Here is a 20,547-nt window from a genome sequence, read left to right as displayed (position 1 = left end):
CCTGTTCAGTGCCTGACACCCTCCAGGGGAAGAACCTTTTCCCTTCATCCCATCCCTCCGTCCTTCATCCCCCTCCAAAGCTCTAGGCCAGATGCAAAATGCTGTTCCCCCCAGTTTATCTGATGAAGATGCTCCAAGCCCCAATTTCCCCTCCTCACCGCCCCCAGGATGATTAAGAGCAGGGTTTAGTCACCCAACCAGGGTCCCATTATTCCTTCAAATGGATAATTTCAGTCCTTCTCTCACCTACTGAGATATCCATTAAAAAATGACTCATTAACTCTTCCCCCTGTGTCTTTGGCACAATAATTCCAGCACGGATGTGGGTCAAGCAAAGATGTTCATGAATTCCCATCAAACCCATTTGGCCTGCAAGGGGAGGAGTGAGTGTCAGAAGTGAGTGGTTTATTTAGACATTCTGTCCTCCACATGAAACATTTAGACATTCTCCCCCCGCCGCCCAAGACACCTCTGAAGTTAATTTACTTAAAAAAAGGTTTTTAAAATCTGAACAAAATAACATATTGTAACTAATGAAATGTTCTATTTGACCTGAAAAAATGATTTTTGTTCATGTTTTTGGTTAACCCAATACAGCATGTTTTCTTCAGTTTTTCAGTTCAGACAGACAAGGGCGAAAAAGAAAAAAAATCAATTTCAGAGCTGCAAACAGCCCATTCTGTAACAGTTGTCACAGAGACTGCAGCTTATGTTAATATTAAAGTACTGCTTTAGCAATTTATGAACATTATCTGGAAAGTGAAGGCACAAATTAGCAGAGATGAAGGAAGTTACCCGAGTTAATGCATTTTTGGCACTAATATCCTTCTATTGTTCAACTCATCTGAAATTGCTACAGGTCTGCAGTGACAAACCAGGGAGAGCTCAATGGTTAACACAGCTTGGAGACGATTCCAGGAGGCTTTGCACCCCTTGGAGGACAAGGCACACAATGCTGGGATGGTTTGGGTTGGAAGGGACCTTAAAGATCCTCTCATTCCACCCCATGGACAGGGACACCTTCCACTGTCCCAGGCTGCTCCTGTCCAGCCTGGCCTTGGGCACTGCCAGAGATCCAGGGGCAGCCCCAGCTGCTCTGGGAAATCCATTCCAGGTCCCCATCACCCTCACAGGGAACAACTTCTTCCTAATATCTTCCTAATATCTAAGTTTACCCTCCCTCAGCTTAAGGCCATTTTCCCCTGTCCTGTCACTCCATTCCTTGTCCACAGTCTCTCTCCATCTTTCTTGTCAATTCCTTCAGGCTCTGGAAGGCCACAATTCACTCACCCCAAAGCTTCTCCTCTCCAGGTGAGCACCCCCATCTCTCCCAGCCTGGCTCCAGAGCAGAGGGGCTCCAGCCCTGGAGCAGCTCCGTGGCCTCCTCTGGGCTCCTCCAGCAGCTCCAGCTCCTTCCTGTGCTGGGACCCCCGAGCTGGAGGCAGCTCTGCAGGTGGGGTCTCACCTGGGGGCAGAGGGGCAGAATCCCCCCCTGCCCTGCTGCCCAGGCTGGGGATCAGCCCAGCACAGGGGGGGTTCTGGGCCAGGGCCTGTCCAGCTCTCCCCCACCTGCACCCCAAGTGCTTCTCCCAGAGCTGTTCTCCATCCCTTCATGCCCAGCCTGGATGATCCTGGGGGTTGCAACACCTGCCCTCAGTCTGATTAAACTTCCTACAGATCATTCCAAGAGGAGGTTTTCAGTACCCACATCCTGGAGAAACCACGAAGAATTCACTTCCTGGACTTGACTACCCTTCCAACCCAACCATTCTCTACACAAGGAATGTGACATTTGAGTATTTTGGAGAAGGCTGGGGACCTCCAGGAGAAGGTGGTGTGGCTGTCAGGGGGGTTGGTTATTTCCAGCCAGGATTGGTGCTGAGCAGTTTGCAGGAGTGAGGATCCCGGTGCCGCATACGGTGCTTGCTTTAGTTAAATGCAAACCGGCAATCTCTGCCTTCACATGTGACAATTGCCATGCGATTTCTGTCTCATTAAGCTCTGAAATGTAAAACAAATGGGATTTATGCGGCTGCTGCTCGGCATTCTCACACGGAGTCAAGTCTTGCCTTCAGTGGCTCTTCAGTCTTATCACTGTCTTATCTCAGTACCTGGTGCTCCCCCACCTCGGGCTGAAACAGCAGAACAGACACACCAGGGGCAGCTGTAGCACACAAATCCTCCTGTTTTCCCCCAGGTTGTGACACCAACTCTCATGGATGTCACACGAGCCTTCTGTGCCTCAGTTCCCCCCATGTGCCACTGTCAGATCCACTCGGCTCATTCAGATTCCAGCCCACCCACCCAGCGTGTTTATTTACAGCACTGTGCATGGAATAACAATCTCTGAAACGCAGCTCTTTGTAAGGCTGGCAGGAGAAATTGTACAGGCAGCATTTGGGAGGTATTTTGGAGAACATGGACCATCAGTGAAGTGCTTTTCCACACACAAACCATGAAAATTTAAAGGCTGTTTACAGAGCATTTGATTCCAGCAATCATTCCCAGGGGTACAGCAGTACTGTAAACTCAGTATTTGGGGTGATTTCATTGGTGCCAATGGTACCAGGCTGGCCTGGCCAAGGCTCAGGACATGAAGCTTTATGACCACAGGGGTCCAGGGCCATGACTCTGATCCTTTTCTTCCAACTACAAAGATCAAGAACCCCCAATTCTCCACAGACTGGCAGCACCAACAAGGATGCTCTGAGATCCAGGGCATCTACAGCAGCACGACTGGTCACTGAGTGTCCTGCAGATGTCAGAGAATCATGGAATTGTTACTGAAAGGTCTTTGGAAAGGTCTTTAAGGTCATCAAGTCCAACAGTGAAGTTAAGGGGATTCACTCAAACCACATCATTGGGATGCCCCATCCCTGGAAGTGTTAAGGGCCAGCTTGGACAGGGCTCAGAGCAACCTGGTCTAGTGGAAGGTGTCCCTGTGGCAGGGAGTGGAACTGGGTGGGCTTTATGGTCTCTGCTAAATCAAACCCTTCTGGCATTGCCTGGAAAACTGCTGGAGAGCACCAGCCTCCACTTTGGGCAGCCCAGCTTAATGCTGAGTTTTGCTGTGAGCAGCTCAGTTTTGGGTACCTAAATGGCCAGTTTAAGAGGTGTGACATTTACTCAAAGTACCCAGCAAATGCCCAAACCACCAGGAATTCGGCACCCAGAGGCAGAACATCACCAAGCTCTGGCTGCTCTTGGCTCCTCCAGCCTTGCCCAAGGGTGCTCAAGGAGCCAGAAACGGGACAAGGACCCAACCCCAGCTCTACACACCCTGCTACCCCAAGGCCACCTCCCCAAGGCACAGAATATTGTCACCTTGGGCACAAAACACCCAGCCAGCAGCAGAGCCAGCGTGCCAGGAATTGTAAAGCCAGAGCACAAAGCGGCACAGGAGGAGACGGATTCTGGAGCGCCTGGAAAACCAGGGAGAAACACAACAGCAGGGAGGAGTTTCTATGGGAAGCACAAAGCCAGGTGTTGTTCAGCAAAGCCCCGCTCTGCACGCTCAGGAGGAGAGCCTTGGACAAAAGCAAGAGCTCCCACTGATGCCATTGTCGAGCTCATAGAGACGAGATTTCTCTGGAAGAAAAGCAGCCCTGCGACAATTATTTATTGCCACAAAAACATCTTCCTCCTCAGCTTTTGTTGGTGCAACACAGACCACGTGTGGCTCCAGCCAGGGAGAGAAAAGCTACCAACAGGATCAAGAAAGGCTGAGATTAATCTGGTTTAGCATAGATAAAAAACCAACTCGAGCAATCAGTTTTAAAATTAATATTAAAGTTGTAAGTCACCTTTGACTATATTAAAATACAAACTGGAGCACACAATAAGCCCCAAATAAGCCCCACTGGCAGTCAAAACAGCTCCCTTATCAACCTCTAACATCCTCTATAAAATAATAACTGGAAGGCAGACTGCTCTGAGAGAAACTCCCTCTCCTGGGGCACGGTGATGTGACCCAATTCCTGCTGCCATTTCAGGAGCCCTGGCTTGGCCAGTGCTCCCTGTGCCAGCCAGGAGCTCAGCTGCAGCAGGAGTCACTGGGGAGGGAGAGCAGGCATGGAAAGGCTGGGCACAGAGCTGTGCTCTGGGTGTGGCTGTGGGGCACAAAGGGACTCCGTGCTGCAGCTCAGGGGCTCAGGTGTCTTTCTCCCCCTCCCAGTAATGCTGTGGAGTTTTGGGAACTGATTTTCTCCCAGCCCTTGGCTTCTCCTTCTCAACATTTCCAAACTTTCTTCATTATTGCTTTGCAAGAGGCTGGGAGGCTCCTGTTGAGGGAGCACAGTGTGGGTGGAGCAGGGCAGCACCAAGGGAATCTGGGGATGGATGGGCAGCACAGCCCAAGGCCCATGCCAGGGGCAGGTGCCCAAGGACACCAGCAATAACAGCCCCATAACAGAGAGGAGGAGCATGGGGAGCTGTGGGCAGCACCCCAAAGTCATGGAGAGAACGGGGACAGGCTCTGGTTGTTCTGCCCTGGACCTCTGCAGTCACCATCAACAAGGTGCACTAGCACAGAAATGTCTCACCCACACCCCGTGAGCACTGGCATGACCTAAAGAGGCATCTCTGGGTAGTTCAGGGGGCTGGAACTGTTGATCTCCACACAGGGTGCCCACCAGAGCCCACCAGAGCTCACCAGAGCCCACCAGAGCTCACCAGAGCCACCAGCCTCAGGTGCTTGGGCACAGGGGCCAAAATGGGTCTTGGGACAGAACTGAGGCTCCTCGTGCTGCCACAGAGCTCTGTCAGCAGGACAGCTGCATGAGCTGCTCCCCAACACATGGCTGCCTGCTTGAGAGGGCTCCAAATAAATAAATAAAGCCACTGCCTCATTAGCATGCAAATGTATTCAAGCCCCATTTCAATTTGAATTCTATGCATACGATCAGAGTGCAAAATGCAAATTATACAAGTGCACCCATAGGAAGAAACAAGCAGGAACTCTGCACAAAGGGATTAGGGCCAGGCTACTTCCCTCAGAAGGTTCCAGTGCTGGGGGGGCTCTTGTTGGGGAGGATCCTTTAATGGCCACCAGTCACGCTGCACTGAGCTTTGTTACCAACACTTGGAAAAGCATCCTGACTCCAAACACTTGGAAAAGCATCCTGACCCCAGCTCTGGAGCAACTGCTGGCTGGAAACTGGCTCAGGGAGAGGAGGGGAGGGTGGACAAACAGACACCAAGAGGGGCTGTAGTCTCAGCACTCACAGCCAAGGGTTTCCCCAAGGGATCAGCCCCCGTTCAGATTGGCCTGAGAGAGCAAAGGTGTCCCCAGTGCTCCTCAGCAGCTCCCAAAAGGCAGCATCAGCCAGGTCCACCCACCAAGCCAGGGAAATGGGTCAGGACAGCCAGAAAGGGGCAGCAAGGGGCATCTCAAGCAGCAGAGATCATCGGGAAGAGGGTCACCACCACTGTCCCCATCTCAGTGACAAGGGAGGTGATGCTCCCCCAGTTACCCCACCCCTCCTTCCCATGGAGATTTGGCTGGGAAGGCTCTGCAAGGTGTGGGGGGAAAGACAGAAGCCCAGCTTGGAAGGTCCTCTGCAGACCAAGGTCAGCTCAAGAGACCCCCATTGAACCTGATTTTAGCTGAGTAAGGCTGAGCTCTGCTCCAGCCCAAGCCCCAGGCCCTTTGTCCAGGCTCCCAGGCCCAGCAGGCGGTGGTGTGGGAGATCTTGCTCCCAGGGACACTCCAAGCCTGGCAGAGCAGATGGGAGGCTGTGCATGTTCATCTCTCCCTCCTACGTGTGTGAAATTCTCAACCCACCATTATCGTATTACATTTTCATTTTAAAGTAAATATCTGTTTTCAATTAGTACTTACCGTGAGGGGCATGCATCACTGAGAACACTTATTTCTCTTCCTTTCATTATTAGATTAGGAGTCGCTCAAGTTTAACCACATTTAGCAGCAGCAGACACCCAACTGCTCTGCAGACACTAATCCTCTTCCCATCTCCACCCCCACCAAGGTCCCAATCCAGCTGCTGCAGCCTCCCTGCCAAGGCTCCAGACCAAGGTGTGGCATCAGCCTGGTGCAGCCCTGCCAACCTTCCTGAGCCCATCCACCAATGCCCTGCACATCCTCCCTCCAGGCTGTTACATTTCCACTGCTTTTCCTTCACTCACAAAGTCTGACCCGCTGGCCATGCCATCTGTGTAGCAACAAGGGCCACATGGACTCCCCCAGGGTTACAGAAGTGAATAAAACCTGGAGCACAGCTGCCCCAAACCTCACAAATACAACCAGAAGCACGGGGAGGAGCAATCATTTCTGGTGCTCCACCTGCTCATCCAGTCCTGGGTTAGCACTTGGCCACCCAGTATCCTTCCCAAATCTCCCACTCCTCATCTTCCCCAGGGAGGAAAGTCCTTCCTCCCAGTGGGATCACCCAATATTCTTCCTACTCCTGGTATTTCCCCGGTAAGGAAATCCCTTCCTCACAGTAGGATCACCCAACAGCCTTCCCAAGTCTCTCACTCCTCATTTTCCCCAAGGGAGGAAAGCCCTTCCTCGCAGTAGGATCATCCAGTATTCTTTCTAAGTCTCCCATTCCTGATATTTCCCCAGTAACAAAAGCCCTTCCTCCCAGTAGGATCACTCAATATCCTTCCTAAGTCCCCCACTCCTCGTCTTCCCCAAGGGAGGAAAGCCCTTCCTCCCACTATGATCACCCAATATCCTTCCCAAGTCTCCCAGTCCTCATTTTCCCCAGTAAGGAAAGCCCTTCCTCCCAGTGGGATCACCCAATATCCTTCCCAGGTTTCCCATTCCAGCCCTTCCTGCAGTGAGCTCCTCCCAAGCTCTCCGTGCTCAGCCCTGGGTGAGAGCACTCTAAGCATTATAGTACTATTATACCTTGCTCATTATGCCTGGTTTTTATTACCTGGCCTCATTAAGTTAAGAAGCCTCTGTAATTTAACTGCATCTCTTGGTCTCCGCACGGGGGCTCCAGCTGTGCCTGTCGTCAATCACTTTATTAAAAACACAGGACAAAAATTACAATTATCCCCATTACTGCCCATCAATCTCTTCAATTGCCTCTTAGGTCCTTTCTTTACCTGCTCAATGCACCAGTGCCAGACTGATATCATTGGCACCCTCAGAGTCTTTCCATATTTCCAATAATTAGGGGCTGGTTTTAAGGTGCTTTCAGAGCTGTGCAAGTGAGGCAGATGTTGGCACACCATGGCCTCGTGGTGCGGAGCAGAACAGGCAATAAAAGCACGCAAGCAGACCAAGAGAAATAAACTGTGTTAGACAATAAAACCTAATTTCATCAAACTCAACACAAGATGCTTTACAGACACACAGATCAGATTAACACTGGTTTAGAATTCAATATACTGTGACAAATTGGGATGTTCAGAGAGCCACCACAGTGGCTCACTGGCCAGGCCAAAGGCAAGAAGAGACCTGAAATCCATTTCCAAGTCCCAGAGAAAAACCAGCAATCAGCAGACAAATGATTTTTACAACAGTTTCCCCTTCACCCACCACAGGGATACTCAACATCCTTTGTGCAAAAAACCCTTCCTACACTCCATGTTAAAATTTCAGATATCAAAACGTGGTATTTTGCCAAGTCTACTTCCAAGTCTCCAATCCCTAACTCTTGGACGTTTCCTGCTCTACAAGTTTCAAAAGTTCAACTTTTCTTCCTGATTTTGAACAAGATGCTCCCACTGGGACAACAACTCTGATCTGCTTGAGTCAGCAGAAACTTGCAGGGGTTAAGAGCACTGCACAGATTTCTGTCTATCCTTGGGATAAAGCCAAACCACGGGGAGAAACCTCCCTGCTGCAGGGAAAAATCACTGTGCTGGATGAAAGGTTTGCTCCAACTTCCCCTACAAAGACATCACCAAGGGACATCAACCCCTTGGCACTTGCTCGTGGCGTTTTTCCTTGAGATGTTTCACTCTTCCCCACCACCCCTACTCCTCACCAGGACAAAGCAGCCTTCCTTTAGCACTTCCCCTCCTGATTTGCTTCCAACACAGAGAGAGTGAACAGAGGCAATGTGGGGAGACCAGAGGAGGCTGCACAGAGATGCTGCTCAGGTGTGGCAGACACCAGCTTGCTGCAGCCAGGAGGGGAGGAGGGTGAGGGATGGCAGCTCTCTTGAGGCACAGCATCCTTAGGAGCAGGTCAGACAGAACTGTGGCAATGTGAACAGCCTGGAATGCTCTGGCTCTGCCTTTCCAGCCAGGCCTCTTGACGAGAGAGAGCTTTGAGGATTTCAAAGGGCGCCGTGTTCCCCGGTTTATCACAAGTGTCTATCTTAAACCAACATTATCATTTTAAGCATGACCGGAGCAAGAGGAATCTTCAGCAGGCGCTGCTGCCTCGGGAGAGAGACACAGAGACAGAAAAGACCCCTCAGACTCACAACCCCGTGCAGACCCCGACACAGCCAGCCCAAGAGCTGTGCTGCTGCCATCAGCGCAGATCTGTCAGCAGGGACGTGTACCCTGCTCCAGGCTTGACAGGAAAGACATTTCAGCTCTGCCATGAAATTCCTCCTGCTGCCCTTTCCAGAGTGTTACAGCTCCACTTTGGTGCCACCCCAGTGGAGGGGAACGGATGTTTTCCAAGGGGTGGCAGGTGACAGAGACAGCCACCTCCTCCCAAAATGCTCCCTACAGCCACTGCCAGGCCAAACACACCTGGCAGGGAGCAGCCCTGGGGTGACACCCACCCCAACACCCAAACCATGAACACACAGCCTGCATGCACCAAAAATGCCCAGAAAACCTTCCCCCTCACCAAAGCAAGAGCAGATGACCATGGCCAGGGTGTGGGACTGGAATCACCATGGCCAGGGTGTGGGGCTGGGACAACTTCAGGTGTGCAGAGGCTGAGCTGGGCCGCAGAGGTTGTCCAAGCTGCACATAGAACAGGGTTTAGGCACATAAAGGCTGAGGGACAGCAGGACTGAAGATGTTTCCCCTGGTCCCTGGTGGGGAAGCTCCTGAGCAGTCCAAACCAGCAGTGTTGTCTCCCAGGTACAGAGAGAAGATCCTGTCTTGTTCCCTGGCAATTCCCATCACTATAAGGGCCCATAAAGGAAATCACAAGAAATCTACCATCAGTAAGTCAAGCTTCAGCTTAGACAGAAAGAGTTAATTTACAGCCACTCCAAGCTTTGATATCTTAAACCTTTTCAGTGTCTGGACAAGATGAGGAATAAGCACAGACAGTGTCAGACTCTGTGATCAGGAGGACAAAACGCTGCAAACAGCTGTGCCTAATTTTAGCATCTGTTGGTTCTGTTTCTCAGGCACTTGTGGAGGATGGGGGGTGGCCCCGTCACTCCTGGCTTATTAAAGACACAGCCAGAAGGAAAAGAGGCGAGTGTTGAATCACACTCCGGGGATTAGCTCAGGGGAGGGAGCAAGAACAGACCAGGAGCAGCAGCCATTCACTGCTGCAGGGCATCCCACAGGATCCACAGGAGGGGTGGAGCTGCTCATGGAGGGCAGAGACCCCTTGGGTGCATTTATTGCTGTGGGGGGCTCAAAGTTGGGTCAGACAGCACCAAGTCCCCTCCTGTGACCATGTTCACAGGGGTCTGAGGACAAGGGAAGAGATGAGGATCTGACTCCATGTTTCAGAAGGCTGATTTATTATTTTATGATATATATTATATTAAAACTATACTAAAAGAATAGAAGAAAGGATTTCATCAGAAGGCTGGCTAAGAATAGAAAAAGAATGATAACAAAGGCTTGTCACTGACCAAGACAGTCTGGACAGCTGGACTGTGACTGGCCATTAATTAGAAACAACCACATGAGACCAATCACCTGTTGCATTCCACAGCAGCAGATAATCAATGTTTACATTTTGTTCCTGAGGCCTCTCGGCTTCTCAGGAGAAAAAATCCTAAGGAAAGGATTTTCCATAAAAGATGTCTGCGACACCCTCCCACCCCCCGGCCCTTCCTCCTGCGGAGCAGCCCAGGGCACTCACACACGATGTGCTCCAGGCAGGGTCACCTCAAGTGTCCAACCCCGCACTGGGGTGGCACCTTCAGAGGGTCCCCAGCTCTCCTCCCAGCCCAGCACTCAAACACCCTCTCCATTCCGAGGGCACGGCCTCAGCTGCGGAGCCCCAGGCCAGGCTTGGTGGCCTCAGCACCTCCGGAGCCCAGCGGTCACCTTGTCCCTTTGCGAGGTGGTGACACGGGCAGGTGCGAGCGGAGCGCTCGGCTCCTCCATGCGAGCGCGGCTGCTGCCACCGCCAGGCTGAACGGCAACACTGAGGGTGAGACCTGCCCAGCTCCGCCAGGTGACCGGGATCGGGGCCCAGCACTCGGGCACTCCCTCCAGGTGACCGGGATCGGGGCCACAACCCTCCGGCATTCCCTCCAGGTGACCGGGATCGGGGCCCAGCACTCGGGCATTCCCTCCAGGTGACTGGGATCGGGGCCCAGCACTCGGGCACTCCCGCCAGGTGACCGGGATCGGGGCCACAACCCTCGGGCATTCCCTCCCCGTGCACCCCCGGCGCTCCGGGGACATCCCCGTGTCCTGCACTGCTCCTCCGGCGCTGGAACTGCGCGAGTGAGGAGGTGAAAATCCTCGGGAAAGCTGTGGCTGGCATCACCTGGAACGGGCACTAAACACACACACCGAGGGGAATGAGTGCTCGCAGGGTGGAGGCAGCCGCAGACATCGGAGGAGCTGATAAGGCTCGTGTGAGTGATAACGATTTTGTCTCCAGTTATTTTTGTGCAGCTGGGAACAAGTGGCTGCAGTCAGCGCCTTGCCAGCTGGGGAGAGAGCAGCGGTTCTGCATGGTCGGGGATGGAAGCACAGCCAGCTCAGCCCCCACCACACTCCCTGGGTTTTCTCCTCGCTGGCAGAACTTGTCACAGCCTGACCGAGAGAGCACCGAGTGACACCTCAGGGTGACAGGTGAAGATGCAAAGCGAGGAGTGGAAAGAGCAGGGTTTTCCTGCAGACACAGCTTGAGGGAAAGATTCAAGCCTTGGCTGCCTCAGCAACATCTCCATGCGCTGGCTGGGTTTAAACTTTTAGAGAAGCCAGAGGCCTTTTCCTGTTGGGCAGAGAGAAACTCTCACCCAACACCTGAAGGCAGAGCAGCCAGAGGTGACCATCTCCCTGCAGGCCCTACAGCACTGCCAGCATGGACCAGTGCCACCCTTTCCTCATCTCTGTGGCTTTGGGAAGCCTTGAGCTGGAGCTGAATCAGGGCTCGCAGTTTGTCACACAGCAGTGACAGCTGAGCCTTGGTCTCAGCAGCTGCAGCCAACAACTCCCAGTTAGCACTGGGAAAGGCAGAGGCAGATCCAGCTGAGCACTGGGCACCTGGGCAGATCTGCAGGAGCAGCCTGCTCCTCCTGGACCAGCAGCCTCACCAGACCCAGCCAATATTGGCCAAACCACGTTTTCATCTTTGGTTTGCAGCCAGCACCAAAGAATGAGCAGGCCTGGTTGTCCAGAAGGAAGCTCCATGCACCTCTCTGCATTCCACACCATAGAATCAGAATGGTTTGGGAAGGGACTTTGAAATGCATCTCATTGCACCTCCCTGCCATGGCCAGGGCTGACATTCACTATCCCAGGTTGCTCAGGTTCCCATCCAACCTGGCCTTGGGCACTCCCAGGGACAGGGCACAGCTCCTCTGTGCCAGGGCCTCACCACCCCCACAGGGAAGGATTCCTTCCCATCATCAGCTACCCCTGCTCCAAGGAGCTTCTACACCTGTCTCCACATCCCCTCGTGATCCAGGGGCTTCAGATCCATCCACAGCAGCTCCTTCCATCCCACTTTTTCCAGAGATTCTCAAAATCCCTGCTGTTGTTCCTGCCGTGCTGGCCATTATGCAAGTTCGGCTGTCTTAACTCGCTGCTGAGCATACAAGTGGGGCTGACATTTATTTAATCCTCATAGTAATGTTGACTGTGTACTTACTGAAACACCTCATGCTTATGGAAGACATTTGTTTCCAAGCAGCTTATGCTAAATTGCAGTGATATAAAGGAAACACTTATCCAATATTGACATTCACTGACTGGCAGCAGACTGCTTGAATACTCATTTATGCTGGGGGTGGGAGGGGGACGGGACAACAGGCACCTGAGAGGGAATCAGGCCTTTCCTTTCTGACCTTTTAACGAGTTAGGTGATATAAGGTTAATGATAACCTGCCCAAAATGCAAGGTGGGACTCCAAACCCTGTGGCTTCTTCCACTCACATTCCATGCTTCCATAGGGCCCACAGCACAAAGATTGATCCCTCATCCATGGGGAAGTTTGAGGAGCTCATCCCTTCCACCATTGGTGCATATTTCATAATTAGCAGGGCTCCTCTCACCTGCAGTGTGTCCTGCTGGGCACAGCTCCTCAGAAAAACCACATTATTGAACATTTTCTCTGTTATTTCCCCTCCCACAGTGTTGGGGTTGCTCACCCAGAAGGCTCCTGAAACCTTCAGGAGGTGCTGCTGCATCCTCCCAGAGCCGGCCCTGCCAGGCAGGGTGTTCACCACTGCCTTTGCCTCATATTGAGCATGACAGCCCCAGAGCCCAGAACATAAATCCAGCAGCCCTTAGGAGGTGAATTAGCCACCACACGACCACACACATGTGAAACCTGCGAGGCAATTCCACCCAGCGCAAAGTAATTGCAAACAAAAGACAGCATGTATTATCCGAGTTGAAAGTCTGACCGTGCCTGCATCAATGGTTAATGAGCAGCAGTTATGGCAAAGCCCTCAAAAACCAATTACATCCTGCTCCACCCCAAATGCAGCAGACCAAGAGCTGCTGTAGCTTTTGTTGCGAGTGGGGGCGTTGAATGAACACATTAAGACAAGATCTTATCCCCAAGTTAGCATCTGAATTTAACAATGCGAGTGTTCCACCTCCCACTTCCCCAGCATGTGACACTACCCGAGGCAGGACGCCCAGAGCCCATCGCTCACAGGCACTAAAAGCACATTTAGATTTTAAGCTGTTTAATGCAAGTCAGTAAAAGGAAGAGCCATGTAACAGCCAAGCGACCTCCAGCTCCTTTGCTCCACTTTGGAGGCTGCTGCTGCCACCAGGGAAAGGCAAACACTTGAGCGTGGGTCTTGCCAGCAAGGCAATGAATAAACAGGCTGGGCTACACTCAAAGGGCATATTGAATCAGGACATCTGGTAGGCCACCGTTTCCAAGACCAAATCCCAGCATTTTCTCTTTCCTACCACAAGGAACAATTCAAAAATGGATACTTTCCTCTTCCACCTTGAGCAGTCTGGAGTAGAGATGTGCCATGAGGTGCAGTGGAGGAATGGGAACCCACGAGATCTGAGCAGCACCAGGATCCTGCTGCTCAACCTTTACCTGGAAAGACGAGCCCAGGTTTTAAACTTTATTTCTTCCCAGCCAAGAAACCCTGCACATCTCCTGGTTTGAAATGAGTACTGGGTTCCCACATCCCTGCAAAAGCCAGGCCATGTGCCAGCCCTGAAGGCAGGGCAGACCGCCTCAAAAACTCACAGCTCCACCAAAGGCCTTAAATCTCAGCAAATAAGAGACTGATTTACAACCAATTTGTTTCACTACCTATTGATTTATACAATACACTGTACATGGTCACTGTGGCTCTGTCACTCTCTTTGGCCAGAGGTGGCTCTCAATGAAGCCAAAGGAAAGACTTGTATTGCATCTGAACAGAAGATAAATTAGGGCCTTCAGCAATTGTTGGTATAAATTTGCTGGGTTTTAAAGTAAATAAATAAATAAACAGAAGCTGTTTAATCCTACTGGAAGGATTCTGGAAGTGATGTAAAGCCAATTCTCCAGCAGCATTTCCATAAAGCCCCCTGCACCCAGCGTGCTGAGGAGCTGAGAGCACTGTACAAACTCGCAAAGCCGATCATTAAATCAGAGCTTTGGAGCAGCCACACTCTCCATCACAGGCTGCTCTCAGGAAGAAAACAGTTTATTCAAAGCCCTTGATCCTCAGCCAGCTCACAACCTAAGGGGCACATTGGCCTATCCCCCCTTTATTTACAGCTACAAAAGAAAGAAGAGCACGGAGCTTTTTTATCCTGACGTTTGCAGTCCGACTACGGAGCGGCTGGAGCCGGTGCCACGCGGTGCTGGGAACCTGTCAGGGATTTCCAGGCACGTTCAGACTCCAGTTGGTGTCCCCTAAACCAACAGGAAAGCACAGAAATAATCGACATCAGCCTGAGATGTGCTGTGCATAAACTGCCTGGGCACCTCTGCTTAACCTTGGCAGGGGGAGGCTGGTGGGGAAGTGGTGTCAGCTCTGAGGAGGAACATCTGAGGGGGAACATCTGCCCAGCTCCCCTCCCTCTGGCACAGGGCACCTGAGCAAAACCCCAGCTCCTCCCTCCTGTGCTTTTCTGGGAGCTGAAACCTTGCAAGAAAAGCTGATTTGAGCAAAGTCATCAGTGGTCCTCACGTGGCTCTCACTGCAGGAGGTGCAGATGGGAGATGGGAAACCTAAATTGTGTTAAAACAGGTGTTGGAGGAGGCAATTCTGCACCATTCCTTTGGGACAGCACAGACTGGACCACACCAGTTTTATCTTGAGGCTTATTTCAGTTCCTTTCCCATGCAGCCCAGTTGTGAACACATTGCCCCTGCCAAGCCTGCACCTTTCCACCAGCAGCACCTCACAAAGCACTCTCCAAACCACCTCTGTCTTCCACTCAACCATTTCCAGTTCACAGAACCACAGAATATCCTGAGGTGTGACCTCTTGGGCTTCAGGAGCCCTTCCTCACCATCGTTTTCAAAGCTCACTGGGTGCTTCCACTCCTTTGTACTTCCTGAGCAGCTCCCAGTAATGGCACTGGGCTTAGGGAAGAGCCCAACACACCCCCTGGCAAAGCTGCCCTGCTCCCCACATGGCAGGAGGAATTAACATGGAAGAGGGACCAGAGCCACAGATTTCCAGGCTTTTCCTTGACAGACTCGTGGTTGTCAGACTCAGAAACCCCCCAAGTGCCCCAGCTCTGGCACACATGCTCCAGCACCCCAAACCTTGTACTTTCCCTCCCCATCACCCACTAACCACCCCCAAGATGTGAAAATCCTCATCTCTTGGTCCTAATCAGTGTTGGTGGGTGGAATTGGCCTGGTTTCTCTCATCAGCATAATTTCACCCTTCTCCACCTGGGGGCTGCTGCTGAGCCAGTGGGAAGTTGAGCCACTGCTGCTGCTAACGGGCCCCTCTGACAGAAGATTGTAAAGCATTTGCTTCCAGGGAGGAACCAAGTGAACTGTGAAGGAGAAAAACATACCCTGCAACACCCAGAGAACTCGGTATTCATCACCCCGAGGGAAAGCAAACATGCCTTTGGAAAGAGAGCCCCAGACAGGCAGAAATCTTCCCATCCAAGGTAAATTTAAGATGCTGCCAAATCCACCTAGTACAGGTCAGTGAGAGGAGGGGGTGGCTGTAGGTTCATCTTCAGTGCTGCTCTCCCCACAGCCCCAGCTCCCACACTGAGACACTTCCCCAGTTGTCTCCAGCCTCCCCCAGTTTGGCTGGCACTGCAGCAGGGGAGGGATGGGTGAGTTATTCCCCAGGCAGATTCATGGCAGCAGCAGTTCCTTCCCACCAAGGGTCCCACACATCCCATCTCCACAGGAGGCCACTTGTGCTGGGACTTTCTCTCCCTCCCACCAAAGCCTGGCCCTGGCAGCCTGGATGGGGTGGAAGAGCGAGTGGTACCAGGGCAAAGCAGCCCTGGAGCACTGACCCAACAACTCTCAGAAACAGCCAGCACAGGCTGCTTCAGACCATTTGCAAGGGGGAAAGACAGAGGGTGCTCCAGGGAAGGCAGTTTGTTCTGCCCAGGTCCCCTGGAGCAGTGAGCTGTGGGACAGATCCTCCTCCCTCCCAGGCTGAGCCATGCCCAGGTGCAGCACGGCCCCAGAGAGGAGCAAAAAGCAGCTTCCTCCTCCTTCCTCCTCCTTCCAGCTGCATTGGAAGCCCAAATTCCAGCCTGCATGAACAGCAGGACGCCAGGATATCACCAGGATGCCCATGAAATACAAACCCAAGGGCACAGGTGTACAAATCCCGTGATGGAAAATGTCCTTTTGGGGAGGTTTGGGATAAGGAGATTTTTTGTTAAGTATTGTTCAGACCAGAGATCCCAAGTGAGGTTTTTCAGCACAGGTGATCCTTCCAGCCCTGCTGCCCTTGGCTTGGGGGGATTTAATTATGGCAAATCCCTTCAAGCCACTTTGACAAGAAAACACAGCCCTGCCTGCCCCTTGCCCACAAAAAGGAGCTCCTGAAACTCCTGAAGGGCAGAGCCAAGTGATTTAGGTTGTCCCTTGAAGTGAGTTTTGGACCAGCAGCTCCTCCTGGGCAAGGCAGGGCTGCCCCGTGGGTGTCCACACAGCATCCCATCCCCCTGAAACAGGTAAATGGGGTGTCCCATGCCCTCACCTTAGGGACACCTTTGTCACAGCCAGCCAGTGCCACCACATCTGGACACTGCTCGAGGGGAGGCAAACACAAGACACCTGCTGGAAAAGCAGCTTCAGCACCTCCACCCAGCCTTTCCTGCCCCTCAGCACCGTGTGGCTGCAGGAATCCCGTGCATTAAATCCTGTTAGGGATCCCCTGCACGGTTTCACCCCGCAGGAAGAGCAACGGCGCTGCCGACGGGGCCTTTGTTGTGCACGGGGAGCGGCAACTCCACAGAAACGCTCCTGGCTCATCCTGGAGAGAGAAATCAGCCGAGAAAACGCTCTGCAAGGCACTCTCTGTGCCTCCTAACCCCGCATGAATAAGCAGGTACCAGCTGCACGATCCTGCAGGAGTCAAAGCAGCTGAGCTCAGGCAGCAGAGCCGAGGAGCCGCCGTGGCTTCCCAGCACCAGCGCTATTAAAAAGTGCATTAACCCACATTAAAATCATGGCTGCAAAAGGAAGGAGCGGGGGGAGAACCCAGCAAATCCCGGCTGGATGCTGCTCACAAACTTCTGCAGCCCCGCTAGCAAAGTGCCATTTGACCTGCAGGGACTGACGGGGTCCGTGAGGGCAGGGAGGGTGCAGAAGGCCGGGAGCAGCTCCCGAATCGCTGCCGTGCCCGGCCCCGCCGCTGCCCTGCTGTACCAGGAGAGTTCAGATTTGTTCAGCCAGAAACCCACACGGAGGACACAGTGGGTTTCTTTTGTGCAGCAGCAAAGGCAAATGCAAACACAGCTTCCTCCCCGAAGGAATATTAGTACAAGCAGAGAGTGAGGGGAAGAGAAAAGGGGAAGGGAGGACAGTGTAGGAGCCCAACATCACATCCGAGCCCAGGAAAAGAGGAGGGAAGGATAACCAGGAGCACAGACACCACAAACAAGGCGTCCCTGCTCGGGGAATAGGGTGAAACCCAGCGTATGGTGGGGGATGTTCAGCACTAATGTCTGGCTGAGCAAAAAACCAGCTGCCCGTGGAGAAGCACTACTCTCTCCAAAAGTTTTATCCTTCATTTAATCAACAGATGGACTGGCTGCGTGGGTTTGGGGTTTTTTTATCCCTTTTTCTTTTTTTTCCCAAGCATCCCCAAGCCGTACCCTCACAAAAGCTGGCGTGGGGACCACGGCGGCGTGACACAGATGGGATTTGACACCGGCGTTGGGGGGATGAGCAGCACAGAGGCGAAGCCGGGGTCTGGCTGCAGCTCAGCGTTCTCCACAGGTGACAGATAGCCCAGGGAGCAGGCACACAGCAGCATGCCAGATACAGCTTCCCAAAACGCACCCCCTTCACAAATCCTTCTTATTAAATTTCTTTTTTTAATTTTTTTTTGCGTGGGAATCAAGCAGGTTGTAAAGTTGCGGGGTGCATTCCTGCGATGCCCACGCTGCTGCCCGCGCCGTGGGGAGGCGGCGCGGGGCTGTGACACCCCCGCGGGGTGCCCATCTCCCCCGGGCTGCCCGCATTGGAACAACTCTCCTTCCTCGCACCTCCCGGCACAAATCGCTCCCCAGCCCGGCTCCACAGCCGCAGGCTCCTGTCCCCGGGCTGGAGCCGCTGCCGCCAGCCCGAGCGGCTCCTCCGCTGCACCGAAACTGAGCATCCATCGCCCTCCTGCACCGGGGGGAGCACCGGGCGGCGATGGGGGCCGGGGGGGGCTGTTACTCAGCCAAGCCGTGTTTACACACAAACACGATCCAATTTACCGAGCTGGAACAGAAAGCACTCATTTGCATACTAAAGATTTTTCGCTTATTTTTAAAGGAAAGAACGGTAAGGCGCCTCGGCGGGGATGCAGGAGGGAAAAACTCTGCAATCCTCCCTGTCTCTCCCCCGCACCCTTCTCCCCACAGCAGCCCCCGCACCCCACCCCGAGCCGGGGACCCCCCCGGGTCCGCCCCGCTCGCAAAGTGCGGGCTCCTACCGTGGCTGAGCAGGAGGCAGCCGAGCAGCAGCAGGAGCAGGTCAGCCTGGAGAGCGCTCATTCCTCAGGGTGGGCTCGGGCTCGGGCTCCGCTGCCGCTGCCGGCGGGGGCTTCAGGCCGCCGCCCGCCGGCTCCGCTCCATCGCCGCCCCCCCAGCTCCTCCCTCCCCCGGCAGCGCTGCCTTCACTGGCGGAGCCTCGGCGGCGCAGCCCGGCTTTTGGAGCGGGGGGGGAAGGGAGGGGAGGGAGCCAAAGTGCCGGGGAAAGGGGGAGTAACTTGCGCGCAGCGGGGAGGAACGAGCGCGCATCGCCCCCTCCCCAAAGCGCCGCGCAGCCAGGGGGTGAGGCTGGGCTGGGGATGCTCCTGCCTCAGGTGATGCTCGCCCCCTTCCCGGAGCTGCCGCCGCCCCAACGGGGCACCTAAAGCAGGAGCGCGAACACCTGCACGGCTCTGCCCGCCCCAGGTCAATTTAGGGTGTGGGGGTCGGTGCCCATCGATCACGGCACCCCTGGACCCCTCCTACAGTCCGTGCCTTCCCGGGGGGCACCCAGAGCCTCCCCATGAAATACAGGGGAATACTCCCAAAAATACTCCCAAAATCCCGGGAAAAGAGAGGGGGAAATAATGTGTGTATGTCATTAATGTGTGTATGTCATCCCCCTCCCCACCCCCCGGAGATAAATTATATCCAATAACCTCCCACAAGTGCAGAGGGAGGGGGGGAGTCCTCAGTGAGACCCCCAGAGCTGCACCCTCATTTCCTCCAGGAGGGGAGCAGCAGCTCTTCACACCTGCATAAAAACATACATTGGAGCTGGGAATGAAAAATAAGAGAAGCCCTCCTACAGTCTGTGCCTTCCTGGGGGGTACCCAGAGCCTCATCCTGAAATACAGGGGAATGCTCCCAAAAATACTCCCAAAAACCCAGGAAAAGAGAGGGGGACATAATGTGTGTATGTCGTGTCCACCCCCCTGGAGATAAATTACATCCAACAATCTCCCCATAAGTCCAGAGGGAGCTGGAGATGGAGGGGGGGTGAGTCCTCTTTGAGACCCCCAGAGCTGCACCCTCATTTCCTCCAGGAGGGGAGCAGCAGCTCTTCACACCTGCATAAAAACATACATTGGAGCTGGGAACGAAAAATAAAAAATACACCTCTCCCCCCAATAAAGTTTTGTTTGTGAGGGGAGGACCCTGTGCAAGCACTTCCTGCTGTCATTTTGCAGGACTGGGCAAAGGGACAAAAGGGCCTTTTCCCTCCTTTAATCACCATTTTAATCTTTTTTGGGTTTTTTTAACCTTCTTTATTTTCATTTTCACCCAGCAGGAGTTTGGGGGCAGAGCAGAAGTGCCCAAAAATCAAACCCACCCAATAAAATCATTGCTACCACTACACTTTAGATGCCTACTGATGCCAGAGCCTCCCTCATCACCAGTCTGAGGGGCATGTAGGGATGGCTGAGGCAATTATTAAACCAAAATGAGAAAGTAATTACAGCTGTGGACTCTAATTACTGCAAGGTGAGTTTGGAAAAAAGGCTGCACAGCTCTTCCTGCTCTTCTGGGGCTTCCTGCTTACCTTGGTGGGACCATGGTCAAACCATGGCTACCAGTCCTGGGCTGGCTAAAAAAGGATAACTTTCTAAAATCCACTTGTGCTAACAAGCTAAACTGCTGCCAGGTGGTTAAACCTGGCTTAGGAGCAGCGTGGAGCTGAGTTTTATTGATTGAAACACAAGCACCGCACGCAGGCTCTGCTCTCAGCGCAGGGGGAGTCACCCTGCAAATAAAGAGCTTTTATTATTATTTTTAGCCTGCATCCCTAAGGAAATCAAGCTTATTTAGGTTTGTCCACGTGTGCTGGTTTGCCCATCCCTGCCTGCTCGTGTCCCTGGCAGAAAGAGGTGCAGAAGTGGGGCTGGCTGCTCAGAGCTGTCCAATTCCTGCATTTCTCCACTCCAAGGGAGACTGGCACTCCTGGAATGCATTTTCCACCGGGACATCACCTCCAGCCCTGGCAGGGATTCTGGCAGTGGCCACAGCTGCAGTGGTGTCCCCGTGCCTGGCAGGTTACAGGTGGTGCATTTTTTGGTGTGTTTTTTTCTGGCAGCAGCACTGATTTAAATGTGC

General features: G+C 53.1%; 1 protein-coding gene across 3 annotated transcripts in view; it reads right to left on the bottom strand.

Annotated features, from left to right (window-relative positions):
• The window catches only part of KIRREL3 (kirre like nephrin family adhesion molecule 3), a 399,979-nt gene extending 381,315 nt beyond the window's left edge, over positions 1–18,664 (bottom strand). For all 3 annotated transcript variants that reach the window (XM_071449858.1, XM_071449859.1, XM_071449860.1), the window contains exon 1: positions 18,417–18,664. In XM_071449858.1, coding sequence (XP_071305959.1) covers positions 18,417–18,477 — 61 coding nt within the window. In that variant the 5' untranslated portion in view covers positions 18,478–18,664. The remainder of the gene's footprint in view (positions 1–18,416) is intronic.
• Between the last annotated feature and the right edge of the window lie 1,883 nt (positions 18,665–20,547).

This window comes from Agelaius tricolor, unplaced genomic scaffold (assembly GCF_023055355.1).
Source record: "Agelaius tricolor isolate 1412-34295 unplaced genomic scaffold, bAgeTri1.0.p SCAF_29, whole genome shotgun sequence".
Taxonomy (NCBI): domain Eukaryota; kingdom Metazoa; phylum Chordata; class Aves; order Passeriformes; family Icteridae; genus Agelaius; species Agelaius tricolor.
The sequence above is the reverse complement of the archived record's forward strand: the minus strand, read 5'-3'. Positions and strand labels throughout refer to the sequence as shown.